This window comes from Apodemus sylvaticus, chromosome 2, assembly GCF_947179515.1.
Source record: "Apodemus sylvaticus chromosome 2, mApoSyl1.1, whole genome shotgun sequence".
NCBI classification, from domain to species: Eukaryota; Metazoa; Chordata; class Mammalia; order Rodentia; family Muridae; genus Apodemus; species Apodemus sylvaticus.
The window spans coordinates 24,823,407-24,848,511 of NC_067473.1; the positions used below are offsets into that span (position 1 = coordinate 24,823,407).

The window sequence follows — 25,105 nt, forward strand, 5'->3', positions numbered from 1 at the left end:
TTAAATATAATGACTATAAACAGTGAAAAGCATAAGGAAACAAAGCAATAACCATAATATTTAATATCCAATAACATAACAAGTAACAAAACAGCAAAAAAACAAACAGCAACCAAAACTCTAACAGTAAATTCTATGAACCAGAGTTCTCTCACTGCCCCTTCAGCAACAGGGACATACAGTCTGTTTCTTCTCTTGGACATGTGGTGGCAGGGCAGTCACCTCAGTTCTCCCCCAAGGGGTATTGTTTGTACAGGAAAGGGAATAAGTTCCTGAATTGATTGGCTCACTGGCTAGGTAGTTAGTGCCTATTCAACCTGAGGAGTTCAATTATGTGGTAGAAGACTCATCCAAGGTATTTTGTGGCTGTTGAGGATAGAGCTCAGCAGTGTCTTCCTGAGGTGGCAACTCATTCTGCAGGAGGCCCACTTCCTGGGCTATGGAAATTTCAGCTCTTGCTACACTCTCTGCATCCTAGAAGAGGAAGGCATCAATTAAGACAGAAGCTTGTTGGGAACCTAAATGTCAGCTGTCAGGCTGCTGCCTCCCACCCTCTCAACAGGAATGTTATCATTGATCTTTTAACTGACACCATTGCTGTTATAATTGCAGGCACAGCAAAATATCCAGCAACACTAACCTATTACATGGGCTGACAAGCTGCTACTCATTTTTATCATGGCACACCAAGAAATGGGCAATTGGAAGAGACCTCACTGGATTACAGGAGGAAAGGAAAATGCCACATGCCACACAGATCAAAGACAAGGAGAATAACATATTTCTTATTAGTGTTTGAATTTTAACCCTGTAAGTTACTTCCCACTTGGGAAGTCACATGACCCTTGCGTGACCTCTGTCACAGGACCTAGAACTTACTCAAAGCTCTGCAAAGTAGCCCACTTATCATGAGCAGGTATAGGAATTCTGCATGATATTGACCTATCACCCTTACTGGTCTTCAGAATAAAGAGGAGAAGAAAGGTATACTTGCCGTATGTCAGCTTATCTCAAGAGGTTCACAACCCAGAATACTTATGCATAGCCCTAGCAATGACCAACTACATTCCATGAGGTGGGTGGCTGCTTGGGACTGTACATTAGAATGGTGCTGTGTGAAAGCAAAGATGGATGCAGTGGGAAAATGTTATCAGTCAGTATAGGCCAGGCTGAGTTGCTTGTACCTACCTGATGTTGTTGGCCCTGGAGGATGCTGGTCTTGTCCTGTTCATCTTTATGATTCAGGTTCAAGTCAATCAGGTATTGCTGAATGATGGTCCAATCAGCATGTACTTCCTTGTTCTCCTGCTTCAGTGTAACCAATCTCTTATTCAAAATGTTCTTCTGCATCAGGAGCCGGCTGTGCAGGTTGCTAGAGACACAATCTTCATGGTAAGATCCTGCAGGCTCCTCCTCCCATTCCTACATCAAGGTTCCATTAACCCAACCAGGACCTAGGTTCCCAGGAATACCTAATGCAATACATCTCAATACATTCTTGAGAGGTATACAAACAGCAAATAGCAACTTGAGGGAAGAAAAAAAAATGATTGCTGCAGCCCAAACACCAATAAGGTTGCATGTCACTCCAAAAGAACTCGGTATCTGAAACTATCCATGACAACCCAAAGCATTTCAGCAACATCAATTAGTAGGTTGCAGATACCCTCAATGCGGTCAGTAGAATCAAGAGGAGGGCATTGTATCCTTTTGTTAGATTACATTTAGCTCTGTAAAACGATGCCTGAGTCCCACAGATCTATTACTGTACTATAACCCTCTCATGATCTGAATTACTCTTCTAAAGAGAGGCTCCTGATGATGCCTGTACAATGTTGGAGGAGTGACAGTCTCTTTCAGACTTTGAAACTGACAGGAGAAGTCTGAAGGCACAGTGATGGCTAAAAGGCAGAAGGGATAGAATCAGACCTGCAGACTCTCCAGTCCAGCAACAAAGGAAGTCAGAAATGGCCATTGCACACCTGGTGACCTCCATGAACAGTACTTACCGATAGAAGTTAATCTCCTTCTTGAGATCCTGGAAGGTCTGTTTGGCCTCAATATTCTCCTTCTCTAAGGTGTGTAGAAATGTCATAATCTCCTTCTCCTTTAACTTCAGTTTTTCATATAATGGATTTGGTGTGTAGTATGGCCTGTCCCCAGGAAGATAGAAATCCGTGAACATGTGCTTTTTTTTAAAAAACACCTTTTCAGAAACCAAGACACATACACATCTAAGTATTTTAATTTATTTTTATTTATTTATTTAGTTTGGTTTTTTGAGACAGGGTTTCTCTGTGTACCCATGGCTATCCTGGAACTCACTCTGTAGACCAGGCTGGCCTCGAACTCAGAAATCTGTCTGCCACTGCCTCCCAAGTGCTAGGATTACAGGCATGTACTACCATGGCCCAGCTGAAAATGTGTTTCTTTTTTTTTTCCTATTTTTTCTTCGATATATTTTTTATTTGCATTTCAAATGATTTCTCCTTTTCTGACTTCCACTCTACAAAATTTCCATAAGCCATCTTCCCTGCCCCTATTCCCCAATCCACCCCTCCCCACTTTCCTGTTCTGGTATTGCCACATTCTGCTACTGCTTTCCATAACCAGGGGCCACTCCTCCGTTCTAAGAACACATGAACACAGCCTGGGTCTTGTACTCCCAGCACAGGAAGATCAATTCCTGGATTCTGCATGCTGGGATCTTTTTCATCTTTGGAAACTTTTTAGCCTTTCCCAAGGACAGCATAAGCTATGTATCCAGATGGAGGGTGCCCTGGCTCCCTGTGTTTACTCATTAGCTCTGGAGGGGCAGTCTAGCCACTTGTGCTCTCAAGAGCCTAGGCCACACAGGTCGTTGCCAACTAGACACCTGTGATTATATTTTCCCTGTTTTGAGAACAGGGATTGTAATTCCTGGATAACTAATACTTCAGAGGCAGACATTACACATAATTCTTGAGGTGATACCATACATAATGACCTCTTTATAATCTGCCCAAGAGATGCAACTGTATGCATAAGTGTGCCCATTAAGGGAAGGATCAATACTATTTAATTGGATTCCTACTTTAACCACAAGAATCTCTGTCTCCTCTCCTCTCCTCTGCTCTCCTCTCCTCTCCTCTCCTCTCCTCTCCTCTCCTCTCCTCTCCTCTCCTCCTGTCCCTTCCCCTCCCCTCTTCTTCCCTTTTCTCCCCTCCCTTCCCCTCCCCTCCCCTCCCCTCTCCTCTCCTCTTCTCTCCTCCCCTCCCCTCCCCTCCCCCCCTCCTCTCCTCTTCTCTCCTCTCCTCCCCCCCATCTCTCTCTCTCTCTCTCTTTTTTTTCCTGAGGCAGGGTTTCTTTGTGTAGCCCTCGCTGTCCTGGATATCACTCTCTAGACCAGGCTGGCCTCGAATTCAGAAATCTGCCTGCCTCTCCCTCCCAAGTGATGGGATTAAAGGCATATGCTACCTCTGCCTGGACTGAACAGAACTATTTAAAGTAGGGGCTCCCAGATATCAGGACTCAGATCACCTTGAAATAGCATTTAAATCCTCAGTCCAAAACACAGAGCCCAAGATACCTAAGTGTGGAGGTAAGTATAAACACACAAAACAGAAGCACATGTATGTACATGTGGAAGCAAACAGACTCATAGACTGGCACACACAAATTAGGCGAAAAGGACAGAGAGCCACAGAATGAGAAATAAAGACAGAAACAGAACCAGAGAGAATAGGATGAGATTCAGAAAAAGTGTATGCAACATTACTGTCTCAGAGTATCCTGGATTTCATAGATCCCTGAATTTAAAAGAGTAGAGAGGAATGTAAACATTCAAAAATTCATTCCCAGGAGATAACACAATCTTGTGCACCCCCACACATGTACACACAAAAAAACAGACATACAGTCATGTATACACACATGAGAGGGAGAAAATTAGACACAGTCACAGAATGAGAGAGAGTGAATCTGAGACAGAAGCAGAGAGAACACAATGATATGCAGAAGAAATACAAAATTACTGTCTCAGAGTATAAGACACACAGAAAAAGAGGAACAGGCAGAGAGCCTCAGGTTTCTAGTCAAGAACTGAGATGAACAATGTGGGACCAGGCCCCGCCTTCTGCATCTAGCAGTTTCTAGCACTCAGTCACCTACCAGTCCAGTACAAACACTCACAGTAAACTCTCAGCTCCTAAAACCTCACAAAAGCCCCTCCTTTCAAGGGTTTTCAAAATGCTTTCTGGGAACTCACTCTCCATTTCCTGTATCCCTGTATCACTTCTACCCTGAATCTTCACTCAGACCACAAGTCCCACTTTTGACCTGGAGGATGCAGAGGACTCCATTTCCCATCTTACTCCTGTGAAAACTGAAGGTTATGCCTCTGCTCTAATAAGGGTTTAGGGACATGAGGTTTTGCCCAGGGATATCATGAAAATACATCTTCCTATGATTCACCATCTTAAAAAGACAAGTGCGGCATTTTGGACTCCATACAAACACCACAGCATTTGGAGCAATGCATACCTCTTGTTCATGGCTCCCTCTGTGACATAGATCAAGCGATCTCTCAGCTCATTTCTCTCTTGGGTAATGAGCTGCAGCTCTCTGGTCAGCCTCTCCTCTCCCTCCTTGGCCTGCTTCTTGCTTAGGACAGTTGCATGGGATGAGGTCTGCCTGCCAGCCCCTGTAGGTAAAAGAACACAAGTGAACTTAAATGTTGGGAATGCATAGAGTGTAGACAGACTACTCTGAGGCCTATAAAGGAGACAACAGGCCTAGAACACAGTGACACCACACGGAGTTTCGTCCAGGCTTTAGATGCATCCTCAGTGGATGTCAGTTCTCCCATCACTCTATAGAGATTAGGAGATGTAAGCAGCCATGTGTGTCCTCTGTCTCCCTATATATTCTTATGATGACCACAGAGATGGCTTCTCCTGACTTATTACCAAATGCACAGAGTGCAACTTGTCCTCAGAGTCCTCAGTTCTGTGGTTTCTCAAGTCACATGATGAATTCATGATGTTCAGATCTCCTACCCTGTTACTCTTGGCCCAGGACATGGCCTTAAAATGTCCTGCATGGGGAGAACATGGCTAACACACTGACCAATCGTTTCCTCTACTGAAACACCAAGCACTCCAGCAGTAGCCAGAGGGTGGAGTCTCTGGGTGTAGTTACAGTACAATAACACCTGCCATTCACAACCAATGATAAGCTAAGCGGAACTTTGAGGGAGAGGAGATCAGAGTAGTTCTGAGATCAAGAGGTGATCTCCAGGGGGCACAGCTCTCTTCCTTGTACTACTGTCAGAGAGAAACTGAAGCTAAAAGAAGCATGGTACTGAAGGCATTGATGCTCTGCCCTAAATTGGTGTAGGTTAGATCCTCTGTGACTCCTGATGGGCTAATTCTGTCCCCAAGGAACAACCACAATACCCAGTGAAAGAGAAAAATTGGAGTTTACACCATTACAGCTTTGACCTTGCCATCTCCTGCTTTTTTTTATTCGATATATTTTTTTATTTACATTTCAAATGATTTCCCCTTTCCTAGCCCCCCCACTCCCAAAAAGTCCCGTAAGCCCCCTTCTCTCCCCCTGTCCTCCCACCCACCCCTTCCCACTTCCCCGTTCTGGTTTTGCTGAATACTGCTTCATTGAGTCTTTCCAGAACTAGGGGCCACTCTTCCTTTCTTCTTGTACCTCATTTGATGTGTAGATTATGTTTTGGGTAATCCAGGTTTCTAGGTTAATATTCACTTATTAGTGAGTGCATACCATGATTCATCTTTTGAGTCTGGGTTACCTCACTTAGTATGATGTTTTCTAGGTCCATCCATTTGCCTAAGAATTTCATGAATTCATTGTTTCTAATGGCTGAATAGTACTCCATTGTGTAGATATACCACATTTTTTGCATCCACTCTTCTGTTGAGGGATACCTGGGTTCTTTCCAGCACCTGGCAACTATAAATAGGGCTGCTATGAACATAGTAGAGCATGTATCCTTATTACATGGTGGGGAATCCTCTGGGTATATGCCCAGGAGTGGTATAGCAGGATCTTCTGGAAGTGAGGTGCCCAGTTTTCGGAGGAACCGCAAGACTGATTTCCAGAGTGGTTGTACCAATTTGCAACCCCACCAGCAGTGGAGGAGTGTTCCTCTTTCTCCACACCCTCTCCAACACCTGCTCAACAAATATAAGATCGAACTAATCCCATGTCTCCTATCAGATCACTATGGAGTAAAAGTGGTCTTCAATGGCAACAAAAACAACAGAAAGCCCACATACACGTGGAAATTGAACAATATTCTACTCAATGATACCTTGGTCAAGGAAGAAATAAAGAAAGAAATTAAAGACTTTTTAGAACACAATGAAAATGAAGACACAACATACCCAAATCTATGGGACACAATGAAAGCAGTGCTAAGAGGAAAACTCATAGCCCTGAGTGCCTCCAAAAAGAAAATGGAGAGAGCATACATTGCCAGCTTAATGACACACCTGAAAGCCCTGGAACAAAAAGAAGCTATTTCACCCAGGAGGAGTAGAAGGCAGGAAATCACCAAACTCAGGGCTGAAATCAATCAAGTAGAAACAAAGAGAACCATACAAAGAATCAACAAAACCAGGACCTGGTTCTTTGAGAAAATCAACAAGATAGATAAACCCTTAGCCAGACTGACCAAAGGGCACAGAGAAAGTATCCAAATTAACAAACTTAGAAATTAAATGGGAGATATAACAACAGAAACTGAGGAAATCCAAAAAATCATCAGATCCTACTACAATAGCCTTTACTCAACACAACTGGAGAACCTGGAGGAAATGGACAATTTCCTTGATACCAAACATCTCTTGCTTTAAGAGTTGAAAAAATAATGTTCTGATATCCTTGATATTCAAGAGTTGTGAAAATCCTGGAATCTCTTTTGCTTCCAAGGAGCTTCAATTCCTTTGTCGCTTTGTTAGAAAGACTAGCTCAGGCCACCCTGGTAGGAAGCTGAATATCCACTTCCCACTACTAACTCCACATTCTCCATGACCACCTCTTTTGTCCTTCATTACTCTCAGATGAAAGACCAGCTTCCTTCCTCCTCTCTCTTATCTCTCTTGCATCCACATTGGTTCTCCGAAAAAGTTTTCTGTTTCGGGCAAACATGTCTATCAATGTATGCTCTAGACACTGACTGAGAAACCACAGGGCTTGTGCTGTTGCTACAACACTGGTGACATCACAGCTCATGCCAAGAACTCTCCAGGAGACAATAGAATGTTCAAGAAGGGACTGCTGATGTCATGGGTTACAGCCTTCTGCTCCCTGCTAATTTTCTTCCTTTACTTAACAGGAAGCTGAGGTGCCCTTTCCTGGAGACTCTCCTGGGGCATAGCCATTGAGCCCATCATCCTTACAAAACCAGGGTTTGCTCTAGGCTTGATTGACATAACCTCAGGAATCCCTGTGCATTTAACTGAGGGTTTTCTTTTCAAACCTTCTCAGAAATGTATCATCCTGCCTCACATTTCCCCCAATCAGCAATATGAGCCATTAACATCTCAGATGATCTACTGAGATATCACTCAAGTTTTAATATGCAGTCAAAACCTTTCCTGTCTTATGTACAGGTGCATGAAATCACATCCAGAGCCTGCAGGGCAAATCAATATGTGGATGAATGTTAGGGGCTACACTCATGAAGTCTTCTTAGCATTTGAAGTTGCCTCAAGATGTCTTAGCAGAGAAAGAGTTACACACATCATAGTGTTGGCAAGAGTCTGAAAATCAGTTGGCAGAGGAAATTAAAAAAAAAACCTTTTTGGGTTCTTCCCCCCCATAAATTCCATAAGCCCTCTTCCCTCCACCCATTCCCTAACCAACCCCATCCCACCCCTCTGTACAGGTAATCCCCTACATTTCTTCATCAAGGCTTTCCAGGACCATGGCCCTCTCCTTCCTTATCCTTGGGAATCATTTGATATGTGAATGTGTCTTGGAATTCAGAGCTTCTGAGCTATTTAATATACACTTATCAGTGACAGCATTTCATGTCTTAGGATGATATTTTCCAATTCCAACCATTTGCCTAAGAATTTCATGAATTTATTGTTTTTAATTGCTGAGTAGTATTCTATTGTGTAAATATACCACATTGTTTGTATGCATTCCTCCATACAGGGGCATCTGGGTTCTTTCCAGCTTCTGGCTATTATAAATAAGGCTGCTATATACGTAGTGAAGCATGTGTCCTTATTGCATGCCAGAGAATTCTCTGGGTATATGCCCAGGAGTGGTATAACAGTGTCCTCTGGAAGTATCATGCCCAGTTTTCTGAGGAACAGCCAGACTGATTTCCAGAGTGGTTGTACCAGCTTGCAAACCCACCAGCAGTGGAGGAGTGTTCCTCTTTCTTCACATCCTCACCAACACCTCCTGTTTCCTGAGTTTTTAACCTTAGCCATTCTGAGTGGTGTGAGGTGAAATCTCAGGGTCATTTTGATTTGCATTTCCCTAATGACTAATCATGTTGAACATTTAAGGTGCTTCTCAGCCATTCGAAATTCTTCAGGTGAAAATTCTTTGTTTAGCTCTGTACCCCATTTTTAATAGGAGTATTTGGCTCTCTGGAGTCTAACTTCTTGATTTCTTTGTATATATTGAATATTAGCCCTCTGTCAGATACAGGGTTGGTGAAGATCTTTTCCCAATTTGTTTGTTGCCATTTTGTCCCGTTGACAGTGTCATTTGCCGTACAGAAACTTTGTAATTTTTTGAGGTCCCATTTGTCAATTCTTCATCTTAGAGCATAAGCTATTGGTGTTCTGTTTAGGAAATTTTCCCCTGTGCCCATGTGCTCATTGCTCTTCCCCAGTTTCTTTTCTATTAATTTTAGTGTGTCTGGTTTTATTGGAGGTCCTTGATCCATGATCCACGTGGAGTTGAGCTTAATACAAAGAGATAAGAATGGATCATTTTGCATTCTCCTGCATGCTGACCTCCAGTTGAACCAGCACCATTTGTTGAAGAGGCTACCCTTTTTCCACTTGATGGTTTTAGCATTTTTGTGGAATATCAAGTGACCGTAGGTGTGTGGGTTCATTTCTGGGAGTTCAGTTCTATTCCACTGATCTACCTGCCTGTCACTGTACCAATGCCATGCAGCTTTTAACACTATTTCTCTGTAGTACTGCTTGAGGTCTGGGATACTGTTTACCACAGAAGGTCTTTAACTGTGGAGAATAGTTACATTCTCTCTCTACAAGTGTTTCTTGCTGGAAAGTAGGAAAAGTGGAAATTATCTTCCACATTTGTGCAAAATGGAGCATAAATGAGGACTGGGACACCAGCTGTGTCTCCTGGCCTTTGTATGCTTAGACCGGGTTCACAGGGAAGGTGGAGTGACAATTTTGTGTCACCTGCAGGGACAGAGTGAGGTGGAATGGACACTGAGAAAGCTGTGCAACACAGCTCTAGCACCTCCATTCAGGTAGAAAACACAATTTCTTTTCTGCGTCCAGGAGCCATTGTTGAGACCAACTTGTGTAAACATGGTAAGGTAACACAAAGGCATTTTTCTAATGATAAAATTGTTTTTGATGAGGTTTGCCTGCACAACATAACTGTAGCATATTTATCACACAGCAGACATCTATTTCATATTGTTACTGTAATATACCTCCTAGTCATGGATATAAATCAAAAGAAAAACATCTTAATTTGAACAGGGTCATCATGACTATGTTATGTTCTCTATGTTGTGAGGTTTGTTAATCTTATGAAATTCTACATCTATATGCTTTCCATAGAACCCATCAAATTCAAGGCCTGTATATAATATTATGTCTAAAATAACTTGAGTCAAGTTCCTCATAGGGTAGCATTTCCAGCACTTTGGCATGAGCTCTTTGGGGTTTATACACAAAGCTGTAGCTGAGAAATATCTAGTGCAGTTTTGATCTGTTGTCCTGATTGGTCAAACTTGTGGTGTGCCTTAGATAAACCATCCAAGTATAACTGAATTCCGTGTTTCTGTTGTTTGTTGGGTAACCCCTGAACATAAACCCTTCCATGCTGCAGCACTTAGGACAATGAGCCAAGGACAGGAATGGTAACATTGTGGAATAAATTATGTGAGAAGAGAGATGGATAGTTTATCCCTTGTGATAATGATCAGCTGTGTCCTTAGTACTTTTTTGGTTCTTATTGGCCCTTGTGCAACAGCTTCAAGAGCCCAGTTCTGATCTTCCTTGGGATCATTGTGTCCTCATGAATATGCACTCAGATGTGCCTGGAAACAAGCAGAACAATTGACAGAGAGCTTGATTTCTATAGTGGAGGGAACATTGCTAACTTAATGTTGCAGGATATTTGTTCACACTGTAAACCCCAAGATTGTGTTATTTACTGAAAAGAAAAAAAATATTTGTGTGCTCAGCCCTAGCACCGACCTTTAACCAAGGGCTTTCTATTTACTGTACTTTCTTGTTCTGTGGCTCAGCCCTAGCACACACCTGTATTGCAAACCAAAAGAAGGTCAACTCCAGGTCAAGAGGCAGATCAAGTAAGCAGTTGGAAGAGAATGAACATAAGTAAAGAAGTAGGAAGAACTAGGAAGGTCTCTAAGTTGAATGATGTTTAAGACAGTGTGGGGAGGGATAAAGAATGCTCTCCCTCTGGGAGGTCAGGGGAGTAGGAAGGTCAGCTGGGTGCTTTCCCTGTCTCTCTGAGCTGGCAGGCTTTCACCACAGCATCTGGCTCCTATGTCTTCATTGTTAAAGTTTAATGGCTGGCATATGTGTATTGTTTTAAATTTATTTATAAATTATTCCATTGGAATACATCTCAAATGATAAACCACTTCCTGGATAACCCACACAGACACCTCAAATCTCATTTTTCCTCTCACCCTCCCCTTTGCCTGAATGAGGGTGCTTCCCTACCCACCTACTCTCTCCTGCCCTACTGCTTCTGCATCCCACTATACTGGGCATCAAACCTCCACAGGACAAAGTGCCTTCCCTCCTATTGCTGACAGGCAAGACCATCATCTGCTACAATTTATCTGCATCTATAGATCTCTCCTGTACCTTGCTCAGTTTGCTGACTAGCTTCTGGGAGCAATGGTTGACCCTGCCAGCAGATGTTGTTCTTCCTGTAGGGTTGCATTTCCCATGTTCCTACAGCTTTTCTGCAAACTCACCCACTAGGATCCCTGAGCTCAGTCTACTGACTGGCTCCAATTGTCAGATGCTGGGCAGACCTTCCAAGGAGCCATGCCTGAGGATTCTGTCAGCAAGGGGTTCTTGACCAGAGCAACAGTGTCTGTTTTGGTGTCTGCAGACATGACGGATTCCCAGGTAGGGAAGTCCCTGAATGACCATTCCCTTAGTCTCTGCTCCATTTGTTTTTCCTGTTCTTCCTTTGCTCAGGAACATTTATGGGTGAAAACCTATAAGAGGGTGTGTGGCACCCTCCCTTAATGGAGGTGGTGACATGTGGATTCATGGGAGCCTTACCTATCCACTGGAGGTGGTCTCTACTGGTTCTATCTCCCCCTTCTCTATGCACTTTGGCTAAAGTCATCCCTTTCAGGTTCAGGGAGTTTTTCCTTTCCCAGAGGGAAAACTCATATAGCGATCCCCAGTTCATCATCCCCCCTACATATTTTTCTTCAATTTCCTGACCTTCTCCATTACATGATACTGCTCCCTTATTTCCTCCCCCTCCTCTCTCCCTCCACCACCCATGATCATCCTGTTCCCCCTCAGCACAGGACTGGAGCATCCATACCCTCCTCTCCCTTCCTTATAAGCTCCATATGGGCTGTGGGCTGTATTATGGGCATTGTGAAATTTAGGTCAAATATCTATTATCAGTAAACACATATCATGTGTGCTCCCTTTTTTGTCTGGATTACTTCAGTCAAGATGAGCATTTCCAGTTCCATCCATTGGCCTGTGAATTGTATCAAGTCATTGTTTTTAATTTGTGAGTAGTACTCCATATATAACCACATTTTCTACATCCATTCCTCCATTAAGGGACATCTAGGTTCTATCCAGCTTCTGGGTATAATAAATAAGGCTGCTATGAACACAGTGGAGCATGTGCTTTTGTTATATGTTGGAATATTTTTTGGGCATATGCCCAGTAGTGGTATAGCTGGGCCTTCGGGTAAAACTATTCCCCTTTTCTCAGAAACTCCCAGATTGATTTCCAAAGTGGTTTTACCAGCTTGCAGTCCCACAAGCAATGGAAGAGAATTTCCTTTTACCCACAACCTGGCCAACATCTGCTGTCACCTGCATTTTTGATCTTAGCCATTGTGATTTGTGTGAGATGGAATCTCAATGTTGTTTTAATTTGCATTTCTTTGATGACTTAGGATGTTGAACATTTCTTTAAATGCTTTTCAGCCATTCATTCGAGATTTCTTTGTTGAAATTCTCTGTTTAGTTCTGTACTCCAGTTTTTTTTCTATTTTTTTATTCGATATATTTTTTATTTAAATTTCCAATGGTTTCCTCTTTTCTAGCCCCCCCCACTCCCCGAAAGTCCCATAAGCCCCCTTCTCTCCCCCTGTCCTCCCACCCACCCCTTCCCACTTCCCCGTTCTGATTTTGCTCTATACTGCTTCATTGAGTCTTTCCAGAACAAGGGGCCACTCCTCCGTTCTTCTTGTGCCTCATTTGATGTTTGGATTATGTTTTGGGTATTCCAGTTTTCTAGGTTAATATCCACTTATTAGTGAGTGCATACCATGATTCATCTTTTGCATCTGGGTTACCTCACTTAGTATGATGTTCTCCAGCTCCATCCATTTACCTACGAATTTCATGAATTCATTGTTTCTAATGGCTGAATAGTACTCCATTGTGTATATATACCACATTTTTTGCATCCACTCTTCTACCCTTGAGGACATCGGTAGAGGGAGAAAGTTTCTGAACAGAACACCAATAGCGTATGGTATGCTCTAAGATCAAGAATTGACAAATGGGACCTCATAAAATTACAAAGTTTCTGTAAGGCAATGGACACTATCAAAAGGACAAATCGGCAACCAACAAATTGGGAAAAGATCTTCACCAGTCCTACATCAGATAGAGGGCTAATATCCAATATATATAAAGAACTCAAGAAGTTAGACTCCAGAAAACCAAACAACACTATTAAAAATGGGGTACAGAGTTAAACAAAGAATTCTCACCTGTAGGACTTCAGATGGCAGAGAAACATCTTAAAAAAATGCTCAACTTCATTAGTCATTAGGGGAACGCAAATCAAAACAACCCCGAGATTTCACCTTACATCAGTCAGACTGGCTAAGATTAAAAATGCAGGAGACAGCAGGTGTTGGCGAGGATGTGGAGAAAGAGGAACACTTCTTCACTGGTGGTGGGGTTGCCAATTGCTACAATGACTCTGGAAATCAGTCTGGCTGTTCCTCCGAAAACTGGGCACCTCACTTCCAGAAGATCCAGCTATGCCACTCCTTGGCATATAACCAAAAGATTCCCCAGTATGTAATAAGGATACATGCTCCACTATGTTCATAGCAGCCCTATTTATAATTGTACTCCAGTTTTTAATAGGGTTTTTTGGTCTTTTGGAGTCTAACTTCTTGATAGTATATTTTAGCTATGAGCCCTCTAACAGATGTGTGGTTAGTAAAGATCTTTTTCAATTGTTAGTTTACTATATTGTCCTGTTGAAAATGTCCTTTTCTTACAGAAGCCTTGCAGCTTTATGAGCTTCCATTTGTTGATAGTTGATCTTAAAACATAAGGTATGGGTATTCTGTTCTAGAATTTTGCCCTGTGTTCAGGTTTGCGAAGTTCTTCCCAACTTTCTCCCCTATAAGATTCTACATATCTGATTTTATGTGGATGTACTTGATCCTCTTGGACTTGAGTTTTGTATAAGGAGAAAGGAATGGATCAATTAGCATTCTTCTACATGCTGACTGCCAGTTGAACCAGCACCATATGTTGAAAATGCTGCCTTTTTCCACTGGATGGGCACTTCTTTGCCAAAGATGAAGTGACCACAGATGTGTGGATTCATTCCTGGGTCTTCAATTCTATTCCACTGATCTACCTGAGTGTCCCCATACCAATACCATTTAGATTTTTATGTTGATTCAGCCAGAATTTCTTTTATTGTTGAGAGAATTTGTTGCTATATTGGGTGTTTTTGTTATTCAAAATGAATTTGACAATTGCTCTTTCTAATTCCATTGTGTTGCAATTTTGATGGTAATTGCATTCAATCTTTAGACTGCAAGATTTTTAGATGGCCATTTTTACTCTGTTAATCATGCTGATCCATGAGCTTTGGAGATTTTTTCCATCTTCTGTGTTCTATTTCTTACTTTAGGGATTTGAAGTTCTAGTCATATAGAAGATTTTTTCGCTTGCTTGGTTAGACTCACAGCAAGATATTTTATAGAATTTGTGACTATTGTGAAGGGTGTTGTTTCCCTTACATAATTCCCAGCCTATTTGTACTTTGAGTAGAGTATAAATAGGATACTGATTTATTCTGTTAATTTTATATCTAGCTACTTTGCTGATCATGTTTTTCAGTGGTAGGACCTTCGTGGTTGAAGTTTTGGGGTCAATTATGTATACTATCATATCATCTGAAAATAATGTTATTTTGACTTCTTCCTTTCCAATAGGTATCATTTTGACTTCCTTTTGTTTTCTTAATTTTCTAAGTAGAACTTTGAGTACTATTTTTCATAGGTAGGTCCTTGTCTTTTAACAGGATTGCTTTGAGTTTCTCTGCATTTAGCTTGATATTAACTATTGTTTTGCTATATGGTGCTTTTCTTATATTTAGGTATAAAGTTTGAATTCCTGATCTCTCCGATAATTTTAACATCAATGGGTTTTGTCTTTTGTCCAGTACTTTTTCAGGATGTAATGGGATGTTCATGTAGTTATCCTCTTTGAGTTTGTTTATAGAGTGGACTACAGTGATCGAATTCCATACTTTGAAAAATCTCTGTATTCCTGGATAAAACCTACTTGATCATGGTGATTTTACATATTTTTGGGTTCAGTTTGCAAATATTTAATTGAATATATTTGAGGTGATATTTGTAAGGTAATTTGGTCTGAAGTTCTCTTTCGTTGTTGTTTTTATGATTTAGCTATCAATATACTTGTGAGTGCATAGATAGATCTGAGTAGTCTTTCTGTTTCTATTTTATGAAAGACTTTGAGATATATTGTTATTAGATCTTCTTTGAGGCCTGATAGAATCCTGCCCTAAATGTATCTGGCCCTTGGCTTTTCTTGCTTTGGAGAGTTCTAATGACTGCTTCTATTTCCCTAGAAGTTATGGGGTTATTTAGTTGGTCTATCTGATTCTGATTTTGCTTTAGTCCCTGATATATGTCTAGAAAAATCATCTATTTTTATCTATATTTTCCAATTTTGTTAAATATATTATTTTGTAGTAGCATCTGATTTTTTTCAATGTCTTCACTTTCTGTTGTTTCTGTTTCTGTTGTTATGTACTGTTGTTTCTTCTGTTTCTGTTTCTGTTGTTATGTTATGTCATGATTTTTTCAATTTGGATACAGTCTCTGTGCCTTCTGGTTAGACTTGGTAAGTGATTATCTATCTTGTCAATTTTCTCAAAGAACCAACTCCTTGTTTTGATGATTTTTTTTTGTCTAGTTCTCTTTGCTTCTACTTGATTGATTTCAGCCCTGAGTGTGATGATTTCCTACCGTCTACTATTAATCAATGAATATTCTTCTTTTTCTTCAAGAGCTTTCAGAAGAGCAGTTGAGCTCTTAGTGTTAGATTTCTCCAATTTCTTTATGAATGCACTCAGGACTATGAGATTTCCTCTTAGCAAGCACTGCTTTCATTGTGTCCCATAAGTTTGGATATGTTGTATCTTCATTTTTATTAAACTTTAAAAAATCTTTAATTTATTTCTTTATTTCTTCCCTGATCAAGTTCTCATTGAGTAGGAAGTTGTTCAGTTTCACTGTGCATGTTGTTCTTGTTGTTCCTTTTGTTTTTGAAAACTTGTCTGAATTTCTGGTGGTTAAATAGAATGCATGGAATTAATTCAATGTTCTTGTATCTGTTGAGGTTTGTTTTGTGTCCGTCTACATTTTCAGGCGAAGTGTTCTTTAGATATCTGTTAAATCCATTGGCTTTATAACTTCTTTTAATTTCATTGTGTCTCTTGTTTCTGTTTCCATGATCTGTCCATTGGTGAGAGAGGGGTGTTGAGCTCTCCTCTTCTTATTGTTATAAGAAGTCTTATTCTTATCTTGTGAGGGTTGTGCATTTAATTACAGTATTGTTTTCTTTGCAAATATGGGTGCCCTACTGTTTGCTGCATAGATGTTTAAAAATGAGTTAATCTTGGTGTATTTTTCCTTTGATGAATACATAGTATCCTTCCTTATTATTTTTTGATAACTTCTGGTTAAAAGTTGATTTTATTTAATATTAATTGTTTTCCAACCTTTTACTCTGAGGTAGTATCTGTCTTTGTCATTGAGTTCTATTTCCTGTATGCATCAAAATGCTGAGACCTATTTATGTATCCAGTCTGTTGGTCTATGTCTTTTTATTGGGGAATTTTTTTTTTAATTGGTGTTAAGACGTATTAAGGAAAAGTGATTGCTACTTCCTGTTATTTTTGTTGTTAGAATTGGGATAATATATGTTTGGCTATTTGGGTTTGTTTAAAGATTACCTTCTTCCTTTTTCTAGGTTGTAGTTCCCTCCAAGTGTTGCTGTATTTCTAATAATATCCTTTGTAGAGCTGGGTTTGTGGAAAGTTATTGTGTAAATTTGGTTTTGTCATGGACTATCTTGTTTTCCCCATCTATGGTAATTGAGAATTTTTCTGGGTATTTTAGCCTGGGCTCCCATTTCTTTTCTCTAATGGTCTTTATGAAATCTTCCCAGGATCTTCCAGCTTTCCTAGTTTCTGGTGAGAAGTCTGGTATAATTTAGATATGTCTGCCTTTATATGTTACATGATATTTTCCCCTTACTGCTTTTAATGTTTTATTTTGTTAAGTGAATTTGGTGTTTTGATTATTATTCGACAGGAGAAATTTCTGTTCTAGTCCAGTCTATTTGGAGTACTGTTGGCTTCTTATGGTTTATGGGTATCTCTTTCTTTAGTTTAGGGATGTTTCATTGATAACTTTGTTTTAGATAGTTATTGGTCCATTAAGGTGGGCATCTTCATTCTTTTCTATAACTATTATCCTTAGGTTTGCTCTACTCATTATATCCTAAATTTTCTGCATGTTTTGGGTTAGGGCCTTTTTTTCTTTTGCATTTCTTTGACTGTTGTGTCAATGTTTTGTATGGTAACTTCTGCTCCTGAAAGTCTCTCTTCTATCTCTTGTATTCTGTTGACAACTCCTGATCTCTTTCCTAGGTTTTCTAACTCCAGGTTTGTCTCCCCTTTTGATTTCTTTATTGTTTCTATTTCCATTTTTAGATCTTGGATTGTTTTGTTCATTTTGTTTGCCTGTTTGATTGTGTTTTCCTATACTTCTTTAATGGAATTTTAAGTTTCCTCTTAAATGGCTCCTGCCTGTTTACCTGTGTTCTCCTGTACTTTTTATGGAAGTCGTTCTTGTCCTTCTTAGGTCCTCCATTGTCATCATGAAAAGTGATTTTATATCTGAATCTTGCTTTTTCAGTGTAATGCTTTATGCACAACTTAATATGGTAGGGGAATTGGGTTCTGATGATGCCAAGTTCCCATGGTATCTGTTACTTATGGTCTTTTGATTGCTTCCTGCCATCTGATTATCTCTAGTGCTACCTGCCCTGACTAAATGTGACTGAAGCCTGTAATCCTGGTTGTGTCAGAATTCATGAGAGTTTAGCTGCCTCTGTGGTTCTGTGATTCTGAGATTTTGTGATCCTGAAATCCTGGATGTGTCAGAGCTCCTGGGAGTCAAGTTGCCTCTGGGATCTTGTAATCTTTGTGTGACCAAGCTCCTGGGATCTTGGGACCCAGGAATACTGTGATTCTGATCATGTTAGAGCACCTAGGATTATAGTTTCCTCTTGGTGTTGCTGGACTGCCTTCAGAGTTAGCAACCAAGGTAAACCAGCCAAGACTGAAATGTACCCATGCCACTGATCGGGCATTTATCCTGTATTTCTGGATCCCACTAGTCCCAGTGATGTCCAGTGGTGTTAGGACAGATGTTTTGTCCTCCTTATGTCTCATCCTATGATCCTGGGTGTCTTAGAGCTCCTAGAAGTGGAACTTCTGGGTGTTACAAGTCTGTCAACAGAGTTCATGACCAAGGTAAACCAGCCAGTCTAGTGCCCTAATCATTTAAAAGAGAGATATTAATAAGTAAAAACTTGATAAATGGAAATCACCCCCTCTAATAAATCTCTCAATGGAAAAGTTATCAAACAAAATTCTTTACAAAAAAACTTGAAACTTGGTTTTTTTGGAATCTGTTTTGGACAACAATTACATTCTAGAAAACAGGGTATTACTTCTGACAGTGTGTTACTTCATATATTCCTGGGCAAAACTGATACAGTTATATAATGACCTCAAATATGAATGAGTGACTTAAATTAAGCAAAGTTTTCTTTGTTTTTTTTTTTTTGTTTTTTTTTTTTAGTATTTTTATTTTCTATATTCTTTGTTTACATTCCAAATGATTTCCCCTTTCCCGGATCCCCCCTCCCCATATGTCCCATAAACCTTCTTCTCTCCATTCATTCTCCAATGACCTCCCTCCTTTTTTTCTCTGTCTTTATATTCCCCTCCAATGCTAGATCAGTCCTTTCCAGGATCAGGACCTTCCCAATAATTCTTCATGGGAGTCATTTGTTATGCAATTTGTGCCTTGGGTATTCAGGGCTAAGAATCGATCCATTCTTATCTCCTTGTACTAAGCTCAACTCCAAATGGATCAAGGACCTCCACATAAAACCTGACACAGTGAAACTAATAGAAAAGAAACTGGGGAAGACCCTTGAGGACATGGGCCCAGGGGAAAAGTTCCTCAATAGAACACCAATAGCTTATGCTCTAAGATCAAGAATTCACAAATGGGACCTCATAAAAGTAAAAAGTTTCTGTAAGGCAAAGAACACTGTCAAAAGGACAAAACATCAACCAACAGATTGGGAAAGGATCTTCACCAACCCTAAATCTGACAGAGGGCTAATATCTAATATATACAGAGAACTCAAGAAGGTAGAACCTAGAGAACCAAATAAACCCATTAGTGGGGTACTGAACTAAACAAAGATTTTTCACATGAAGAACTTCAGAGGGCTGAGAAGCACCTTAAGAAATGTTCAACATCATTAATCATTAGGGAAATGCAAATCAAAAGAACCCTGAAATTTCACCTCACACCAGTCAGAATGGCTAAGGTCAAAAACTCAGGAGACAGCAGGTGCTGGCGAGGATGTGGAGAAAGAGGAACACTCCTCCACTGTTGGTGGGATTGTAAGATGGTGCAACCACTTTGGAAATCAGTCTGGCGGTTCCTCAGAAAACTGGGCATGGCACTTCTGGAGGACCCTGCTATACCACTCCTGGGCACATACCCAGAGGATTCCCCAGCATATAATAAGGACACATGCTCCACTATGTTCATAGCAGGCCTATTTGTAGTAGCCAGAAGCTGGAAACAACCCAGGTGTCCCTCAACAGAGGAATGGATACAAAAAATGTGGTATATTTACACAATGGAGTACTATTTAGCCATTGGAAACAATGAACTCATGAAATTCGTATACAAATGGATGGAGCTGGAGAACATCATACTAAGTGAGGTAACCCAGTCTCAAAAGATCAATCATGGTATGCACTCACTGATAAGTGGACAATAACCTAGAAACTTGGAATACCCAAGAAATAATCCACATATTAAATGATGTCCAAAAAGAACAGAGGAGTGGCCCCTGGTTCTGGAAGGACTCAATGCAAGAGTAAATGGGAATACCAGAACAGGGAAGTGGGAAGGAGTTGATGGAGGAACAGGGAAGAGGGCTTATGGTACTTGTGGGAGTGGGGACCCAGAAAATGGGAAATCATTTTAAATGTAAATAAAGAATACATCGAATAAAAAAATAAAATAAAATAAAAAGAAAAATGCTTTTCAGTGTACACAGTTGGTTGTTTTTCAGTTTATTCCAGGTGTATTCAAGTTGACACTAAAAGTAGAGATCACACTAATTAGAAACAAAATAAACTAAGCAATAATGTGTGCATGTATATGTTTAAAAATGTGTCTGTGTTTGTGTGTGTGTGTGTGTGTCTGTGTGTGTGTAAGTGCTTCATTGAGATGTATTGGATTTCACAAAATGCTTGCTCAAGTATATAAAGTAATCCAGTATCTCCTCTCAACAAACCCAATAGAAGATAGCAACACAAACCTCATTTTTCCTTAATACCTCTTAATATTAATCAATTCAATTTCCCCATAAAAGACATAGACTAGCAGACTGGATACATAACCAGAACCCAGTATTTTGCTGTATACAGGAAACACACATCAGTGACAAAAAGAGACACTACCTCAAAATAAAAGGCAGGGAAACAATTTTCCAAGAAAATGGTCCCCCAAACAAGCTGCAGTAGCCATTCTACTATTGTTAAAATCAACATTCAACCAAAATTTTTAAAAAAGGAAAAGGAAAGAAACTTCGTACTAGTCTAAGGAAACATTTACCATTATGAACTCTCAATTCTGAACATCTATGCTCCAAATGCAAAAAAACCAACATTCATAAAAGAAACTTTATTAAAGCTCAAAGAACACACTGCACCTCATACAATAATAGTGGGAGATTTCAACACCCCACTATCGTTAGTGGGCAGACCATGGAAACAGAAACTAAACAGAGACACATTGAAACTTATAGAAGTTAATTGGGGATGTCTTACAAGTTCAGAGGTTCAGTCCATTATAGTCATGGCAGGGAGCATGACAGCATCCAGGCAGGCATGGTACTGGAAGATCCAAGAGTTCTACATCTTGTTCTGAAGGCAAACAGGAGAGGTCTGATGTCCTTAGAAGCTAGAAAGAAGCTCTCAAAGGCCACCCCCATAATGACTTACTTTTTCAACAAGGCCATACCTACTCCAACAAGACTCCAATTGTGCCAATCCCTGGGTCAAACATATACAAAAAAAACCCCACACAAGTATAAAAGTTAGCCACCACTAATAAAACTTCCAGGTTTATATCATTTTGGTTTCTAAATTTCTCATGACTCAATTTTATAATATCTTCAACAATAGGGTTGACTATCAAACTCTGGATGGTGACCAAGAGCAATAGCCAGTCTGTAATGTGTATGGATGGGAAGGTATCTATGGAAAACCACTGAACAACAATTGCAAAAGAAGTAACATCAATCTGGTGATAAAATTTATATTTCCTAGACTGGGTGTCTTTAAATTTAGTGTTCTCCTGCTGCAGATTAACTCCATTTAAAATGCAATGGTTCTCAGCCTTCATAATGATTCAACCCTTTAATACACTTGTTTGCCTTGTGGTGACCAATCTCCAACTACAAAATTATTTTGTTGCTTTTATTTACAGTTATGACATAAAGACATAACTGTAATTTTGCTACTGTTATGAATTGTAATGTTAATATCTGATATATAATATATCTGATATATGAGCTCCCCCCAAAGAAGTTGCAACACACAGGCTGAAAACAGCTACTCGTGTGTGTGTGTGTGTGTGTGTGTGTGTGTGTGTGTGATTTGTTTGTTTGTTTTGCCTCTTTGTCAAAACCCAGATGGATGTAAGAGCATAGCCTAATATCAGGGTTCTCACTATTACTCCATTAGTCAATGTGTCTGTTCTTATGATATTAACATGTTGTTTTTAATACTATGACTTGTAATCAACTAGAAATTATGAATGGTAATGGGTCAGCCTCTGTTTTACTGTTTTATTATTTAAGATTATCTGGACTACCCTGCTCATTTGTGATTCTGTATCAGTTTTTAGATTCTTTTTCCCTTATACTATGAAGCTTTTTATTGGAATTATGATGGGATGCATTTAAACCTTTAGATTGATTCTGGTAGGATTCCATATAACAATATTAATCCTATTATATTTGAACATGGAAAGGCATTCCATTTCGTGTTTCTTATTCAATTTTTTCTGTGTCTAAAAGTTTTCATTGTATCAGATTCAATGCATTCCCATCAAAAGTTTAAAACAATTAATTACAGTTCTTGATAGAACCTTTCTTACATTCATATGGAAAAGCAAAACGGTGTGTTATTTACATTTTCCATTACTGTGAAAAGACACAATTACCAAAGCAAATTTGTTATAAGGGACAACATTTAATTGGGACTGACCGACATGTTCTGAAGTTCAGTCCATTATCATCATTGAAAGTAGAGCAGAGTACAAGATGGAGGCACTGGAGGAACTGTGAGAAGGAGGGGTGTCTTCTGCATGCAAACAGGTGAAGGCTATCTAGCATATAGCCACAAGGAGGTCCTCAAAGCCCAACCCCACTGTCACACATCTACTCCAAGGAAGTCACACCTTTTAACAGTGCTATTGCTTTAGTCAAGTATATTGAAACCACACCTTCCACTCCCTGGCTAATATAAGTTTGTTCAAATGGATGAGTCTATTGTGGCCATACCTATCGATACCATAACAGAAAATATACTTAATCAAACTCAGATGTCCCATAGACCCTAGGAGGTTCAAGAACATTAAAAGTCCAAATTCATTGTCTCTTCTTGCATACACACATTCTCTAAAGTATAATCCCCTATAAAATCAAAAGAAGATGTAGATCACATATGTCTAAAAATCACAGGATATCTACTGTCATTTAAAAATGTCATACTGAGAAAGTACCAGACTAAAGCAAGACAAAAACACAGCTTCTCAAACTGCAACTCTAAATTTCCATTTCTGAACATCTATGTTCCAAATGCCAGGGCACCCACATTCATAAAATAAATTTTACTAAAGGTAAAAGCATGCATTGCATCTCACACAATAATGGTGTGGAGACTTCAACACCACATTCTAATCATTGGACAGTCCATGGAAACCCAAAGTTAACAGAGACAGAATGAAACTAAGAGCTGTTACTGACAATGGAATAATAGATATTGAAAGAATATTTCATCCTAACATAGAAGAATATACCTTCTTCTCAGCACCTCATGGTACATGCTACAAAGTTCACCATCCTCTTGATCACAAAAAAAGCTTGAACTGACACAAGAAAATTGAAATAATCTGATGCATCCTATTAGATATCCATGGACTAAGGCTGGTCTTCAATAGCAACAAAAACAACAGAAAGCCCACATACACATGGAAGCAGAACAATATCCTACTCAATGTAAGTTGGTCAAGGAAGAAATAAGACATTTTAGAATTTAATGAAGATGAAGGCACAACATATTCAAAATTATGGGACACAATGAAAGCAGTGCTAAGTGTAAAATTCATAGTTCTGAGAGCTTCCAAAAAGAAACTGGAGACAGCATACACTAGCAGCTTAATAGCACACCTGAGAGCTTTAGAACAGAAAGAAGCTAATACACCCTGTGTATTGCATGAGGAGTAGAATGCAGGAAATCATCAAAATCAGGGCTGAAATTAACCACGTTGAAACAGAAAGAACTATACTAATAATCAAGAAAACCAGGAGCTGGTTCTTTGAGAAAATCAACAAGATAGATAAACTTTAGCCAGACTAACCAGTAATGAAAGGGGAAAAATAAGAACAGAAGCTGAGGAAATTAAAAAAAATTGTATTCTGTGTATCTTAAGATGTTGCAATCCCAATTTATTTTTTAGCCTATACCATTTCAATAAAGATGTCTACTGACTTTCATAATTCATTTTGTATATAGATACTTTGCTGTAGTTGTTTATCAGCTGTAGTTCTCTGGTACATCTTTGAAATCACATCATTTGCAAATTCAGTACTTTAACGTTTTCCTTTACCTTTTCTATCCCCTTGATGTCGTTTTGGTTTATGATTGCTCTCACTAGAAATTAAAGGACTCTAATGAATATATTGTGAGAAAGTGAGTAGCCATTCCTTGCCTTGATTTTAGTGAAAGAGTTTTAAGTTTCTCTCCATTGAATTTGATGATCTCTATAGACTTGGTGTTTATTAATTTTATTATGTTTAGTTATTTGCCTTTTATCCCTGTACTACAGGACTTTTAACATGAAGGTGAGTTTGATCTTGCCAGTGATATTTTATCCATCTAATGATCATATGGTTATATTTCTTTCATTGTGGTTAATTCGTAGATTGCATTGCAGTGTTTTCCTATATTGTACCATGCTTGCATTCTTGAAAAGAAGCCTACTTGATCAAGGTAGAGAATGTCTTTTGTATGTCCTTGGATTCTGTTTGCAAATATTTTATGGAATAGTTTTACCTCAATGTTCATCATGGAAATTGTTCTGAATACCTTTTTCATGATGAATATCTGTGTGCTTTATCAGTTTGACTGTGGCCTCAGAGATTGAGTTTGGCAAGATTTCATCCATTTTTATCCACTGGAACTCTTTGAAGATTATTGGTATTAGCACTTTTTTAAAATTCTGGAAGAGTTCTACATTAAAATCATCTGGACTTTTGCTATTCATTTTGGGAGTCTTTTGATGACTATTTCTATTTCCTTAGGAGTTATAAGATTATCACCTTTCAGATCTGGATTGAGGTTGGATAATTGATGTCTGTCTAGAAAGTCATTTAGATTATCCTTTTTTTTTGGAGTTTAGGCTTCTGAAACTATAACTACTGATTTTTTTCATGCCCCCATTGTCTATCGTTATATCCCCCTTTTCATTACTGATTTTGATAATTTGGGTGTTTTTGTTCTGCCTTTTGATTAGTTTAGAGAAGGTATTGTCTGCTTTGCTGATTTTATCAAAGTACCAGCTCTTCATTTCCTTGACTATTTATATTATTCTCTTTTTTCAGCCCAGATTTTATTTCCTGCCATCAAATCCTATCTCTCAGTGGTTTCAGGTTTTGCCTGACATTGGGAACTGGATCATGCAATAAATGAAGCTCTTGCTGTTTTGTGTGTG

At 39.4% G+C, this 25,105-nt stretch overlaps 1 protein-coding gene across 1 annotated transcript in view; it reads right to left on the minus strand.

The window, feature by feature from the left end:
- Positions 1-330: 330 nt before the first annotated feature.
- Positions 331-25,105, minus strand: part of LOC127677276 (uncharacterized) — a 30,719-nt gene continuing 5,944 nt past the window's right edge. The window contains exons 6-10 of the mRNA XM_052172382.1: positions 7,032-7,192; positions 4,522-4,681; positions 2,010-2,153; positions 1,189-1,372; positions 331-474 (exon numbers count right to left, since the gene is read on the minus strand). Coding sequence (XP_052028342.1) covers positions 331-474; positions 1,189-1,372; positions 2,010-2,153; positions 4,522-4,681; positions 7,032-7,192 — 793 coding nt within the window. The remainder of the gene's footprint in view (positions 475-1,188; positions 1,373-2,009; positions 2,154-4,521; positions 4,682-7,031; positions 7,193-25,105) is intronic.